Source organism: Dipodomys spectabilis, unplaced genomic scaffold, assembly GCF_019054845.1.
Source record: "Dipodomys spectabilis isolate Male_0828 unplaced genomic scaffold, ASM1905484v1 ptg000017l, whole genome shotgun sequence".
In the NCBI taxonomy this organism is placed as follows: domain Eukaryota; kingdom Metazoa; phylum Chordata; class Mammalia; order Rodentia; family Heteromyidae; genus Dipodomys; species Dipodomys spectabilis.
Window position 1 is genome coordinate 19875186 of NW_024870694.1, and position 15152 is coordinate 19890337.

At 45.5% G+C, this 15152-nt stretch overlaps 1 protein-coding gene across 1 annotated transcript; it reads left to right on the top strand.

Annotated features, from left to right (window-relative positions):
- The first annotated feature begins 6905 nt into the window (after positions 1 to 6905).
- On the top strand, positions 6906 to 14205 carry Tmem41a (transmembrane protein 41A). Its single transcript, XM_042668480.1, has 5 exons — positions 6906 to 7089; positions 8340 to 8493; positions 10964 to 11125; positions 11433 to 11571; positions 13320 to 14205. Exons 1-5 carry the CDS (start codon positions 6971 to 6973, stop codon positions 13535 to 13537), a joined length of 792 nt encoding a protein of 263 aa, XP_042524414.1. The 5' UTR covers positions 6906 to 6970; the 3' UTR covers positions 13538 to 14205.
- Positions 14206 to 15152: the final 947 nt, after the last annotated feature.

Here is a 15152-nt window from a genome sequence, read left to right on the forward strand (position 1 = left end):
AACCAAGGGTGCGCAATCCCAGAGGCCCGATGCATCCCACAGCTGAGGACACCCGGAGAGCATCTGGAATTGCTTATGGCCACTAGTAGTTTCCCTCATCTTCCAAATGACTTCTTCCTCCCTACTTTCTGTGAAAAGCATCCTTATTGTAGAGATACACCTTCTATTTCATAAATAGTACAAGTGTCTGTGTGTGGCATACGTTTTCCATATTGCATCTGGATCCATTACTGTCTGTTCTACTTATGGAGGGAGGCTCAGCTCTGAATGAAGTGAGGCTCAGCCAGTTTGCTGGGCCATGCATACATCCAGTGAGTCTTGTACTTTTCCTCAGCAGTTCTGGATAGAGAATAGCATGAGAGGCCTCAATTGCCCTTTGTATTTTATTATTTGATTAGTATACATTAGTTGTATAAGGGGAATAGGCTTCATTATGACATCTGCACCCTGGCAAACAAGGTATCCTGATCAATTTCACCGCCTCTACCACTCTCCTCCATCCCCCCTGCTACCGTTTTTTAGTTGTGCAGTTATTGAGGCTTGAACTCAAGGCCTGGGCACTGTTATTTAGGCTTTTGTTTTTGTTTGAGGCTGTTGCTCTACTACTTGAGCCACACCTCTACGTCAGCTTCTTGTTGGCCAACTGGAGATAAGCATCTCATGGACTTTTGTACCAGGCTTACTTTGAACTTTGATCCTTAGGTCTCAGGTTTCTGAGTAGAATTACTGGCATGGGCTATGGGGTTCCTGGCTCACTGGATTACTTCTGTGTCATAATTCTTTCAAGACCATAAACCCCATAGAGCAGCAACTGTCTTCCCTGCCCAGTGCCAGACATAAAGTAGCTGCTTAACAAATGTCTGTGGAGAATGGAATGGAATGAACTTACCTCCTCTCTGACTGAGAATCAATATACTTGTGTGACAGTTCCAAAAAATCTAACTTAAAACCATAAAATCTTGGATCCCTATACCTGCTCTTATTCCTGCACAGATCCTTTTTAGCCAGAGAGACTCTGAGCCCAGGAACAGAAATCCCTCATATGAGTTCAAATCTTATTTTACAGAGAGAGAGAGAGAGAGAGAAAGAAAGAAAGCCACATGTCTGTCAGCTGTTCCTATTTATAAGTTGATTGTGTCAGGATATTTTGCTACAGCAGCAGGAAATTGACTGATACAACCTCCAAATCTGTTAAGTCTGAGCTCCATATTTTTACCTGAGTGGCAATGTGTAGGGTACCGGAAAGAGCATGAGCTCAGGAGGAGGCAGGTACAGGCTTACTTCTGTAGACTTTGTACAAGGGACTTTGAACATCTGTTCAGCCACTCAGTGATGTGTGAGAGAATGATTCTTGTTTCACTGGGGTGGCATAAGCTTTGTCATGCCTAGTCCTAATAATGCTCCATTATATCTCCCTTCAGGCTCCTCCCCAGCCAGTGGAAACTTTGCTTCCTTCTTCCCTACTCCATTCTTTGCTCCAGAGCTCACCCAGGCCAGGCCCAGTAATGTTAATTTCTCATCTATTCTCTTTCTCCCCAAATCTTGTGGATTTTGAAAGTCAACATGTACCAAGTCAAACTGTCATTTTCTTCCTAGACTTAATATGCTAATTTAATAAACATTTATTATGTGCCAATTATAAGAAAAGATTGGGGCCAGGCAAAGACAGATGAGATGGTCTTACTTATGGAAACACCCTCTGCTGTCTGGGGAGATGTGTATGTAATAGGGGTGCAGGCATTTCTCAGGGAGTCCTGGCATGGAAAGAAAACAACTTTCTGACTGTGGAATCTGAAGAAGGCGGCTTCTTCTTCTTCTTCTTCTATTTTCTTCAACTTTTTTTTTTTTTTTTTGCCAGTCCTAGGGCTTGAACTCAGGGCCTGGGCACTGTCCTTGAGCACCATTTGCTCAAGGCTAGCACTCTACCACTTTAGCCACAGTGCCACTTCCAGCCTTTTCTGTTTAAGTGGTACCAAGGAATCAAACCCAAGGGCTTCATACATGCTAGGCAAGCATTCTACCACTAGGCCACATTCCAAGCCCCTGAAGAAGTTTCCTTTGCAGATCAACAGTTGTCCTGAATGTCGATGAAAGACTCTTCCTGCTAGAGGGGGACAAGAACATTGTTGGGGGCACGAGTTGACACGGTGTGTGCTCTGGAAAGCAGTAAGGAGGTTCCTCAGAAAACTAAACATAGAACTAACCTCTGACTCAGCAATTCCACTTCTGGGTATTTATCCAATGGAGCACAAACAAACAAGTAAATCCACCATCCATCCATTCAGTGGATGAATGGGTCAAGAGAATATGGTATATATAAACAATGGAATTCTACTTAATCCCTCAGAAAGAATGATAGTGTACCATTTGTAAGGCAATGGAAAGAGGTGGAAAATATTATATTTAGTGAAGTAAGCTAGATCCAGAGAAACACAGGTTGCATGGTTTCCCTTATTTGTGGTAGCTAAGAATGTGCCTATAAATCTATAAGTAAACATGCTGAGTGGTATGCAAGTAGATACAAGTGAATTAATGTTATGAAGAGCTCAAATAGTATCTTCAGAAAGATTAACTCAAAGCCCAACCAAGTAAGTACCAGCAAATGGGCTGCAAGGGGGAAGGGAAGAAAAGAAGGGTAGAAGAATGAAGGGGGAAAACGGGAGAAAGACAAGAATTAAGAAAAATAAGAGAAGGGGTAGCCGAAGAGGGTGAAGATATTGAAGGGATGACACAGATCAAGATGTGTTGTATATATAAACTCTTTGTTAAATGACAAAAATCTTCAATATCCTAAATATTAAGAAAAGTGAGTGAAGGGGAGGGTTGGGTGAGAATGTTGAAAGGGGTGACATTCATCAAGATGCACTGTGTTCATAAACTGCTTTGTTGAATGGCAACTCTTTTGTACAACAACCTAGAAATAATAAAAATATTTTTAAGAAAAACTCCATGGTGTGTGTTCAGCTGGAAAGCAGAGTTGAGAGCCTTCATCCCATCTCCCCCCCACCCCCCACCCCTTTATTTTGTTGTTGTTGGTCCTGGGGCTTGAAGTCTTGAACTCTAGGCCTGGGCACTGTCTCACAGACTTTCCTGCAATCCTCAGATCTGAGCCTCCTAAGTAGCTAGGATTACAGGCCTGATTCACTGGCACCTGACTTACCCCAACTTCCTAAATGGAAAGTTTTAAACATTTAGAAACAGAGAAAATACTATATAATCCACCTCCATAAATCTATTACCCAAGCTAGGTGCTAGTGGCTCACGCCTGTAATCCTAGCTACTCAGGAGGCTCAGATCTGCCACGGACCGGGTTCTGTCAGGACGACGGAGGATACCTAGGGGAGGAACCTGGAATAGGATGGGGAGATGGCAAACAGACAACTCACACACATTAGGAGTGGATGCTGAGTGCTGAGTGCGATTTAATGCAGAGGATAACAAACTTTTATAGCAAAAGTCTTCATAAGAAAGGGGCAAAAGGTTACACAATCTTGCTGCAAGGCTTCGTTCTTGGATGGTCACCAGCTGGTCGCCTGAAAGGGCAAAAGTTTACACAATCTTGCTGCAGGGCTTCATTCTTAGGTGGTCACCAGCTGGTCGCCTGAAAGGCACTTGTTTCCGGCTTATCTCTAAGAAATATAATGGGTCTCGACATTTGTCACCAACTAACCATTGCCTTATTTCTTTAGAGGCCTTAATTATCCCATAAGATTTTTCCTGTTCCTTCTTTAATAGTAAGGTCACGGAGGCCTAGATCTAGCAAGTCTCAGTAAATGAGAGTACCAGGAAGTTCTTTCTCCTAAGTAGTTATCTCAGCAATTGCCATACATTCCTTCTGTTCTAGCCGCGCCTACAGCTTCTTGTAAATTTCTTACAATTCCTTCTGCTGGAGTGACTTTGTGAAACCCCCAATACTTTTATATTTGCTTATAACTTGTCTACTAGCCTTCATAAGAGGGGTTGCAGGGTAGCACTTAACTCTGGTGAGTTAGTCATATTTTTGAGACATTCATCAGATATTGGAGTCGTCAACACTCTTAAGAAAGAGCTTTGAATAAGGAAACGTTGACAATGAGTAAGCACAATGAGCAGCAGAAACAGTAAAAGATTAATAGGCACTCTTATACAGTGAGGAAAAGAAAGGCAGAAACACATCTTTCCCAGGGGCTTGCCAGCCTTTTTCCAGGAGTAGGCCTCTTAGAAGCCCTATTCTCCGAGGTAGACTTCAGTGAAGTCCCAAAACTTGGAGATAGGTTTCTGTAAAGCCCCATTCTCTGAGGTAGACTTCAGTGAAGTCCCAAAACTCAGAGATAGGTCTCTGAAGCCCCTATCTTGGTCTGATAATGGTTTCCCATGCTAAGCAGACTCCACTGGAGTCGGCGTGGCACAGATCTAGGATCATGGTTCAAAGCCAGCCAGGGCAGGAAAATCTGTGAGACTCTTCAATTAATTATCAGAAAATGGAAATGGTGTGGTGGCTCAAAGTGGTAGAGTGTTAGCCTTGAGCAGAAGAGCTCAGGGTCAGTGCTTGGGCCCAGACTTCAAGCCCTACATCTGACCAGAAGAAAAAAGAAATATTACTCAGCGTCAACAATAACCAACTCATGGTCATAGCCAATCTTGTTTTAGCTTTATCTCTATCCACAAACCCTTGTCTTATTATTTTGATGGCAATTCAAGACATTGAATACTTTCATTTGTAAATTTCTCGGCTTTTTTTTTTTTTAAGAAAAAGTTTCACTGTATAGCCCAAGCTGGCCTTCAACTCTCCATCCACTGCCTCATCCTGTATGTGCTAGAATTACAGACATGTACTATTATGTCCAGCTACAGACATGTACTATTATGTTCAGGCTACTTTAGTAGCCTGAAAAGATAAAATATATAATTTTTTACTGGAAAATGAGACAGAGTATACAATTAGCCCTGCAACTTGTTTTACTTAAATCCTAGCCATTTATCTAGCAATTGCTTATTTACTTAATTATTTTGTGCTGGAATTGGGGCTTGAACCCAGGGCCTTGGGCTCTCTCGGCTTTTTTCAGCTCAAAGATATTGCTCTACCAGTTGAGGGAAAGCTCTACTTCCTCTCTTTTAGGAGGATTTCTAGTATTACATTTGCAAAATACTATAATTGACCTATCTGATGCCCAAGTGATAGGCATTTAGGTTGTTTCTAACCACTTAATATCAAAACAAAGCCAATGAAACATCTGTGAACATCTTTATCTACCTGTGGGCACATCTGTAGGTTAAGTTCTTGGATATGCACTTGAATACCTCTGTTGGTGTGTTACCATCTACAATATTAAAACCCCAACCTCTGTCTGGCTTCTAGTATTCTCCAATTTGTTCCCAACTTCCTATTCCCTTCTCATATCCTTTTGGCTTCACTGAAGGTGGGCTTCACCTAGGGTCATCTCATCTGCTCCTCCTTACTCTGCTATTGGGATTTTGACTCATTCTTGAGAATAATCATAAACTCCACTTCCTCCAAGATCTACTATGTGTAAGGACCCTGGTGGTCCTTTAGACCCAGGTTGACTTGAATTTTTATCTTGGTTTCTTTTGAGGGATGCTATTTTAATATTTCTGAGATTGTGCATGTGTATCAAATCCAGGGCCTTGTGCTTGCTAGGCAAGTGTTTTGCCACTGAGTTATTTTCCAGCTCTGAGACCCCGATTTTTCATCCCTTAAATACAGTGAAGGAAATCAGGCCCCAGTAGCTCATGCCTGTTATTCTAGCTACTCAGGAGACTGGGATGTAAGGAACACAGTTCAAGGCCAGTCCGAGCAGAAAAGAGTCATATCTCCAATAAACTACCAAATATCCATAAGTGGAGCTGTGACTCAAATGGTAGAGCCCTAACTTTGGAGCAAAAAAGCTCAGGGACAGCACCTAGGCCCCTGAGTTCAAGCCCCAGGACCTGCCCCCCCAACATTCCTCCCAGCCCAAATACAGTGAAAGATACTTACCTTACAGGTTGGTTGTAAAGATTAGGGATAATGGACACATACGTGCTGAACCTAGGAGGCCACCACGCTCCATTATATATAGCATCTAGGTTCACATTCGCTTTGTACGTCAGAGGCTGTGGGCAGCACTGCATGCTGGCTGTGGGCAGAACTCGTGTGTCACCCCTGGATCTCCTAGCCCTGGCAGCGAGGTGGCGTGGTGGGTGCTCAGTACTTGCAGAGTACGTGCAGAAAGAGGGAGGAGAAGCCGAGTGCTGGTGGCTCACGCCTGTAATCCTAGCTACTCAGAAGGCTGAGATCTGAGGATCTCAGTTCAAAGCCAGCCCAGGCAGGGAAGTCTGTGAGACTCTTATCTCCAATAAACCACCAGAAAACCGGAAGTGGCGCGTTGGCTCAAGTGATTAGAGCATTTGCCTTGAGCTGAAGAACTGAGGGACAGTGCCCAGGTCCAGAGTTCAAACCCCACGACCGACAGAAAAAAGAAAAGAAAGAAAGAGGGAGGGGTAAACTTCAAAATCCACACTGGAACAAATCAATGAAAAGGCGCTCTCCAGACTCCCAGACTGACAGACAGGTTTTACCCGTGTGGCGGGTCCTGGAGCTTAGCGTAAGAGGGGCGGGGCTGATGCAGAGGACGGGCGGGGCCTGGAGAGGAGCCTGGGCGGGGCGGGGCCTGGAGAGGAGCATGGGCGGGGCGGGGCTGGAGCGGAGCATGGGAAGAGACTGTACATGGGCAGGGCTGGGAGCGGAGCTTGGGTGGGGCGGGGCCTGGAGCGGAGCATGGGCGGGGCCTCGGGCGGAGAGTGAGCGGAGTATGGCTGGAGCGCGGGAAACGGGCGGGGCCTGGAGCTGATAAGGGGCGTGTCCTGACTCCGACCCTGCCCCTGTCCGTCCCCGAATGGGCTCCGCTTGCTCAGTCCATGCGCCTGGAGTTTTCTGCGCTGCGGGATTGGCGAGCGCCCCCGTGGCCGGTGTCTGAGGAGCGACGCCGACATGCGGCCGCTGCTCGGCCTCCTCCTGGTCTTCTCCGGCTGCACCTTTGCCCTGTACTTGCTGTCGACGCGACTGCCCCGCGGGCCGAAACTCCGTTCTCCCGAGGAGCCCGAAGGCCGGTGCGTGGGGGCGATGGTGGGATGTGGGGTCGGTGGACGCGAGCCGGAGCCGATGATGGGGCGTCGGGACCCGAGACCGGATCCGGTGTCGGCGCGCGTCCGCCCGGCCTCAGGCCGGCGCGGCGGACCCGGGTGTCCCGGGGACCCAGGCTGGGCCATGCATCGCGGGGCGCCTTTGGGAAGATCTGACTTCCGGAGTGAAGACTGCTCAAGAAGTGATGATCGGCTCTCGCCTTGTTTATGGCTGTTCCTACTTTTCGGCCTTCTCCGGCGAGGCCGGAAGCAGCACTACCTTACCTGGCCGGTTTTCACGATTGCTGCTGCACACTGTCTGCCAAGTGTATGGAAGTGTGCCCGGCACGTCATTGCGTTATTGAAGGGTTTACTGATATTCAAATATTAAGACAACTGTATTCAGTTACTGGGTGCTTTTGCTCTAACTGGGAAGGCGCTGTTGTGGGTGTTAGATATACAAAGTCAAGCATTCCCTTGAGAATAATTGTAATTGATCATTGATGGGTTCAACGATTGTTCTCAGGACAGAGGCCGAGTAGCCTTTACACTGTGACCTTTACACAAGATTCAGAGTCTATTTGGTAAGAACCAGGTGAAGAAAACAGCTCTCTGAAAGGCTTGGTTTCAAGCCTGCCACATAGACAGCTGTGTGTATAGTGTGGGAAAGATATACTTGGCTTGTTAATGAATGATAAAATAATCTTTTACCCAGTACTTCAGTTGGGCAGAAGAGTGATGTCTGAATTGTTCAGGGCTTGTGGGGGAGGGGCTGCAATGTAAGATATTTAGTGCTTGCTGGGAAATGAATCAGTTGCCTCTTAAGAATAGATCAAAAAGATGCTGAGGATGTAGCTCAGGGGTAGAGCTCATGGCTTGGCATGTGAGAGGACCTGAAGTTCATTCCCAGCACCAAAAATAAGTAAATCATAAAATCTTAAGAGCCCCTTCCCCATTTATAGATGAGAAAAGTGAGGCCCTTGGACCAGCGGGGTCCAAGCTAAGGAAAGTAGCAGAGGGCAGTGCCAGCCCAGGTCTCGCTTTCCAACTGGGGCTCTTGTCTCTGCTATGCTGTATCATGTCACCAGTCATCTTGAGCTCATATGTTTCCTGCAGTCCAGATGCTGGACATGTTTATAAATATACATTGTAAAGAAGACATAGCAAGTAACTTTCTTAGGCCCTAGGCTGAGCTGGACCCTTGTTTCTGTATGATTTTCTACCTCTCTTCCCCTCAGGTTGCTGTGGTTCCCCTCAGACCTAGGAGAACTGCGGGAGCTCTCGGAGGTCCTTCGGGAGTACCGTAAGGAGCACCAGGCCTATGTGTTCCTGCTCTTCTGCAGCGCCTACCTCTACAAACAGGGCTTTGCCATTCCTGGCTCCAGCTTCCTGGTCAGTGTCCTTTCCTCCTTCCAGGCCTGCTTCCCCACACATGACATGCCTACAGTGAACCTCCCACAGTTCTTGCACGGGAGGATGAGGTGAAACAGTAGGTGTTCCAGTGATGGAGCAGGAAACCCCCAAAGCTTCCTTTTGTTCTGCTTCCTTTCTTCCTCCCTGGCTCATTTCTCCACCCCAGACTCAAGCTGGATCTACCCCAGCAAATTTTTATCTCAGAAACTGAAACAAAAGCAAGTGTATCCTAGGATGGCAGGTAGCTGTGTGGTGCTAGAGGTCAGGAGTGCACTCCTTGGATCTGCCTCTGTATTGTCTTTTTCCTTAAAGGGATCGATCCTGAGTGTGCCTGGTGTGTTCTTGGCTGTGAGGCTTAATCTCTCACCAGTAGAGTGGAAGTAATGATAGTCTAGGACACAGGTTGTAGTAAGGAATTTCCCCATGAGCACTTTTTATTTTCTTTCTTGGGTCCTAAGCTTGGGCAGGATGTTTGTCATCCAAATGCATTTAGGAAGTATGGGTTCAGTTTTCCATATTGTCAAACTAAGTGTGTGTGTGTGTGTGTGTATGTGTGTGTGTATGTGTGTGTGTGTTGGTCTTGGAGCTTGAACTCATGCTGTCCCTGATCAGTCATGGGGCTTGAACTCTGGGCCTGGGCACTGCCCCTCAGCTCTTCAGCTCAAGACAAGCACTGTATCGCTTGAGCCACAGCACCACTTCTGGTTTTCTGGTAGTTTATTGGAGTTAAGAGTCTCATGGACTTTCCTGCATGGGTTGGGTTTGAACCGTGATTCTCAGATCTCAGCCTCCTGAGTAGCTAGGATTACAGGCGTGAGCCACCAGCACCCCAGCTTCCCTGAGCTTTTTTAAATCAAGTGTAGTGCTCTAACATTTGAGTACCAATTCACTTCTACTTTTTTTGGTGGTTAATTGAGAAGTCTGGGAGATAAGCGTCTCATATACTTTCCTGCCTGACCTGGCTTTGAACTGCACTCCTCAGATCTCAGCTTTCTGAGTAGCTAGGATTACAGGTATGAGCCACTGGTTTCAGTGGTAGCTAAGCCTTCTTTGAAAGGCTAGAGCCGGGTGCCAATGGCTCATGCCTGTAATCCTAGCTACTCAGGAGGCTGAGATCTGAGGATTGTGGTTCAAAGCCAGCCCAGGCAGGAAAGTTCGTGAAACTCTTATCTCCAATTAACCACCAGAAAACCAGAAGTGGCGATGTGGCTCAAGTGGTAGAGCGTCTGCCTTGAGCTGAAGAGCTCAGGGACAGCTCCCAAACCCAGAGTTCAAGATGCCTGACAGACAAAAGAAAGAAGTGTCAGCTAGAGCTTTGCTGAACAGGGAACCATGTGTTAGCAGACTACATAGATGTAATTCCAGCACAAGGACAAAAAAAGAAAAGAGAAAAAACAACAATAAAGAGAAACAAATATCTTATATATAACTTGCTTGGTCTTACTGAAAGAACATTCATGATTTATGTTCATTCTTTGGAAAAGAAAAAATATACTGATTATCATTTATTTTGTGTGTTTGCCAGGACTAGGGTTTAAACTCAGGACCTCCACTTTCTTGTTCATGCCAGTATACTACCGCTTGAACCACTCCAGGCTAGCTTTTGGCTGATTGCTTTTTGGGTTTTTTGGGGGGTCCGGTCGTGGGGCCTGAACTCTGGGCCTGGGCTCTGTCCCTCAGCTCTTCAGCTCAAGGCTAGCGTTCTACCACTTGAGCCACAGGGCCACTTCCGGCTTTTTTCTTTTTGCTTATGTGGTGCTGAGGAATTGAACCCAGGGCCTCAGGCATGCAAGGCAAGCGCTCTACTACTGAGCCACCTTCCCAGCCCCTTGGCTGATTGCTTTTTGGAGATGAGTCTCTGCCCAAATTGACTTTGAACCTTCAATCTTAGGCTCCAGAGTGGCTAGAATTATAGGCATGCGCCATTGTTGCCAAGCCCCTCTTATTCCTCTTAATCCCATCCTGTCCTCTGTGGCTTTAATTCAGTCCTTACCCTTATTTCAGAAGTAAAGAGACTGACATTTGCCAGATTGTTTCTTTGTTATTTATTTATTTGGCCAATCCTGGGCTTGAACTCCTGGGCACTGTCCCTGAGGTCCTTTTGCTCAAGGCTAGCTCAAGGCTAGCACTCTACCACCTACACTCACTCTGCTCACTCTGCTTTCTTGCTCATGCTGGTACTCTACCACTTGAGCCATTTCTAACTTTTTCTGCTTATGTGGTACTGAGGAATTGAACCCAAGGCTTCATGTATAGTAGGCAAACACTCTTACCACTAAGCCATATTCCCAGCCCTGTTTCTCATGTTTTTATTCATTCCCTTAAAGTAGGGGTTGAATTTTGGCTTGGAAAACCCCTGGAGGAGAAGGAATTGATGATTAGTAGCTAATTAGTTGCTGAATAGTAGCTGCCAGACATTTTCCTGGCTTAAGTTTTGCTTTCTTTGCAGAATGTTTTGGCTGGTGCCTTGTTCGGGCCATGGCTGGGGCTTCTGCTGTGCTGTGTGCTGACCTCAGTGGGTGCCACAATCTGCTACTTGCTCTCCCATATATTTGGTAAACAGCTGGTGATCTCCTACTTTCCTGATAAAGTAGCCTTGCTGCAGAGGAAGGTAAGGAGGAGGCATACATGCTGAGGCCCTGAGTAGCATCTCATGTCCCTAGAGGGGAGAGGAGCAGGGATTTCCCATAGTACTCTCCCTGCCCTGGAGGTCCAAAGGGTTCTTTGATGTCTTCAAAAGGGACATAACTGGGATCAAATCCCAGCTCCCTACATCATCTTCTTTATGGCTTTGGGGGATGTTTCTGATTTCTCCGATCTCCTGTACCTTTGTTTTTAAAATGGAGAAAACAAGTCTCTATCGCTAGAACGGTTCCTGAGACCCTGTTGGCTTCCTAACCATTGGCTCTTTGCTGCAGGTGGAAGAGAACAGAAACAGCTTGTTCTTCTTTTTACTGTTTTTGAGACTTTTCCCCATGACACCCAACTGGTTCTTGAACCTCTCGGCGCCAATTCTGAACATTCCCATTGTGCAGTTCTTCTTCTCAGTTCTTATTGGTAAGATGCTCTGTAAGTCTGAAGCACACATTGCCTTCTTGTTAACCTTCCTTAGAGTGTGGAGGGATTGTCATAGAGAGCTTTTAGATCAAGCATAGCTGCTATTAATAGGGAAGGCCTGAAAGAAATCAGGTCTGAAATCAGAGCTATTCTGGTCATATCAGCTTTCAGAGTGCCCAGCATCTCAGCTAATGGAGGTAAACAGCTTGCCATTTCCCAGGCCTGAAGCCTGGGAAGACTCAAGCCTGCGTTTCTTCCTGTCTGATAAGCTGTGTGACCTTAAGTGGTCGGTGCTGCTCGCCTCTCATAAGCTTCCTCTACTACGGAGGAGAAATGGATTATTAGGGAGTCAGCAGCTCAGTGGCAGAGGTGAGAAGAGCTTCTAAAATGCAGGTTCCTGTACCCTAGAAACAAGTAGCTGAAGTCTCTGGGGCAGAGCCTGGGAATTTAGTTTTTATTCCTTCTCCTCTCCCCTTCCCTTGTCATTCCCTCCCTTCCTCTTTCCCTCCCTCCTTCTCACCCTCTCTTCTTTCTTCCTTCTGTGTATGATGCTTTTCTGAGGTAGGATCTTGCTATGTAGAACAGGCTGACCTTGAACTTGTAATATTCCAGTTTCTCCCTGAATGCTGGTATTACAGGTGTGTCCTACCATCAGTCTGCCCAGCCATCACCCAGATTTTTGGGATCCAGTTGCTTTGATGACTTTTTAGAGTCTGAAAAATATGAAAGGCGTATGTCTTGGAAGTGGAGCTGTGGCTCAAGTGGTAGAGTGCTAGGCTTGAGCTGAAATGCTGAGGGACAGCGTCCAGGCCCAGAGTTCAAACCCTATGACCCACAAAACAAACAGAAAAACAAAAAGAAAAGTGTATGTCTTTTAAGGAATCATCGGTTTTTTGTTTGTTTGGTTTTTTTTTTTTTTTTTTTTTGGTCAGTCGTGGGGCTTGAATTCTGGGCCTGAGCGCTGACCCTCAGCTCTTCAGCTCAAGGCTAGTGCTCTACCACTTGAGCTACAGCACCAATTCTGGTTTTTCTGGTGGTTTATTGGAGATAAGATTTTCATGGACTTTCCTGCCTGGGCTGGCTTTGAACCATGATCCTCAGATCTCAGCCTCCTGAGTAGCTAGGATTACAGACATGAGCCACCAGTGCCTGGCTATCGTTTTGTTTTTTAAAAACCTTATGCATACTGTAAATTTCATAACAACAGTGGTTCTCTATATTGGCTGGTGGGTAATCCGCAACCAAACTTACTCAGAACCAAATATATGAGCTTCATTGTGCACTAACTTACTCCGAGTGACATTTTACTTTTGCATTCATTTGATTTTGCTATTGAAGTTTTAACTTTTATTTTTCTTTTTGGTGCTGGGGTTTGAACTCAGGACCTTGAGCTCTTGTTGGGTTTCCTTGGCTGGTATGCTACCACTTTAGCCATGCACCCAGCCCAGTTTTTTTTTGCTGGTTATGATTTTCTGTATCTCTGCGTAGCTAGGATTACAGATGGGAGCCACAAATTTTATCTTATTGTAATGTATGTGTATTTGTGTACATCATCTCAAGTTCTTTTGTTTAGAAGAGAAGGGAAGAAAAGGAGGGAAGAGTAGAAAGGAGAGGAGGAGGGAATATTTAGAGGTCAGGTATGAGTGAACACTGGAGTCACTGCTCCAAATTCTTGGTCATTGTTGAACTATTATTTTCCTAATGTTTCTGCTGCTATTAAATAGCACTTTCCCCTTTTCTTCTTCCAGGTTTGATCCCATACAATTTCATCTGTGTGCAGACAGGCTCCATCCTGTCAACCTTGACCTCTCTGGATGCTCTATTCTCCTGGGACACTGTCTTTAAGCTGTTGGCCATTGCCCTGGTGGCCTTGGTTCCTGGAACTCTTATTAAAAAATTTAGCCAGAAACACCTGCAGTTGAATAAAACAAGCAACACTAACCACATTAGTAGAAAAGACACGTGAGCAGGTTTTCTGCGTGCTACAGCTCTGGACTCTCTGACTGATCTGTGTGATGGGCATTTTCCTTTAAAGACCCTCACTGTTTTTCGGGTACCCTCAACAGGTGATATGGACGCTATTCATCTGTGTGCTGTGTCTTGCCAAAACAACCCAAAAAGGCACACTCTGGTCTAAAAAGTGAACCGTATCCTGTTCTCAGTTTGGCACTGGTTTAGCTGGACTCTGTGAAATGGATGAAGTGGATTGCTTCCTAGAATTCCTGTTTCTGTTTCATGCCATTACAAAGGACTCTGGATAGTCTGTTGGGTTTGCCTTTGCACACCCCTGGGTGCCTTGGGAGAAGATGCTGGTTGGCTTTGTCCAGATTTCCTCTTGCAAAGTAACAGGTTGCGTGACAGGTGTTGTCCTGTTCAGTCATGTGGATGTTATTAGTATCACTGCTTCACTCTTGATATCATTAATGTCTCCAAGAGTGTTTCTTCTGTTCTTTTTTGCTGATGATCTACCTCTTTCATAAGCCAAGGGAAACAAACTGACCAACTTCCTAGGACTCATACATATAGCTCAAATGCACAGTGATTTCTGTGATGCTCTTGTATGCAGACACACTGATGTTACCCTGTATGTCAAATCTTATGGTTGCAAACAGACTATTAAATATGAATGGAACAAACTCTGGGATATGTTGTGGATAAATGTTTACCCATCTGGATAGGACAGGGTCCTTGTCTCATCTGAATGATCATTTTCTAGTATGTTCTTTCTGCATGGGGGTATTCCTTCTACCTCCTTCTGCTAGAGTAGAGTTAGTATTCTGGGCTGTCAGTGTACCCTATGCATGTATTTCCTCTTGTAATTTGCTGAGGATAACTAAAGAATGGTTGTATTTTTCAAAGAAGTTGGTCTTATTATTTGGTTGTGCTATATGGTAATTGCCTAAAACTGTCACCACTCCCTGTAACTGCAATACTGGAATGTAGCCTTTGGCACCTGAACTCATGGGCTCTGTGGTCTTGTATCATATAGGAAGAGCTCACTGGCACTGATTGTCATTTGCTGAATTTTTATTTGATTTAGCCAAGAATTCTGCTAAAGTTTTTTTTTTTTTTTTTGTCTGTCGTGGGGCTTGAACTCTGGGCCTGGGCGCTGTCCCTCAGCTCTTCATCTCAAGGTGAGCGCTCTACCACTTGAGCTATAGCACCACTTCCGGTTTTCTGGTGGTTTATTGGAGATAGGAGTCTCACGGTCTCTCCTACCCGGGCTGGCTTTGAACCTGGATCCTCAGATCTCAGCCTCCTGAGTAGCTAGGATTACAGGCATGAGGCACCAGCGCCCGGCTTCTGCTAAAGGTTTTAATGTAGGCATCTTGTTCTACATAAATTCTTAGCGATTCTCATATTCCATAGGAAGAATAAGTTACCAAGTGATGTTTTTTTGGGGGTATGATATGATCATTCCATAGCAAGGCTCTTAATTTTCACTGTGTTTATACTTGGGATCTTGCCTCAGCTTCTTGAAAGCTGTTTATGTAGCTCCCTCCCCCACCCATACTAAGGTTTGAACTCAAGCTCTCATACTGCCTGGCTCTACCCTGTGAGCCATGCTTCCAGCTCTTAAG

Coding starts and splice junctions, on each gene's coding strand:
- Tmem41a (XM_042668480.1), top strand. CDS start 6,971: ATGCGGCCGCTGCTCGGCCTCCTCCTGGTCTTCTCCGGCTGCACCTTT. Junction 8,494..10,963: donor TTCCTGGCTCCAGCTTCCTG/GTCAGTGTCCTT, acceptor CTTTCTTTGCAG/AATGTTTTGGCTGGTGCCTT. Junction 11,126..11,432: donor TAGCCTTGCTGCAGAGGAAG/GTAAGGAGGAGG, acceptor TCTTTGCTGCAG/GTGGAAGAGAACAGAAACAG.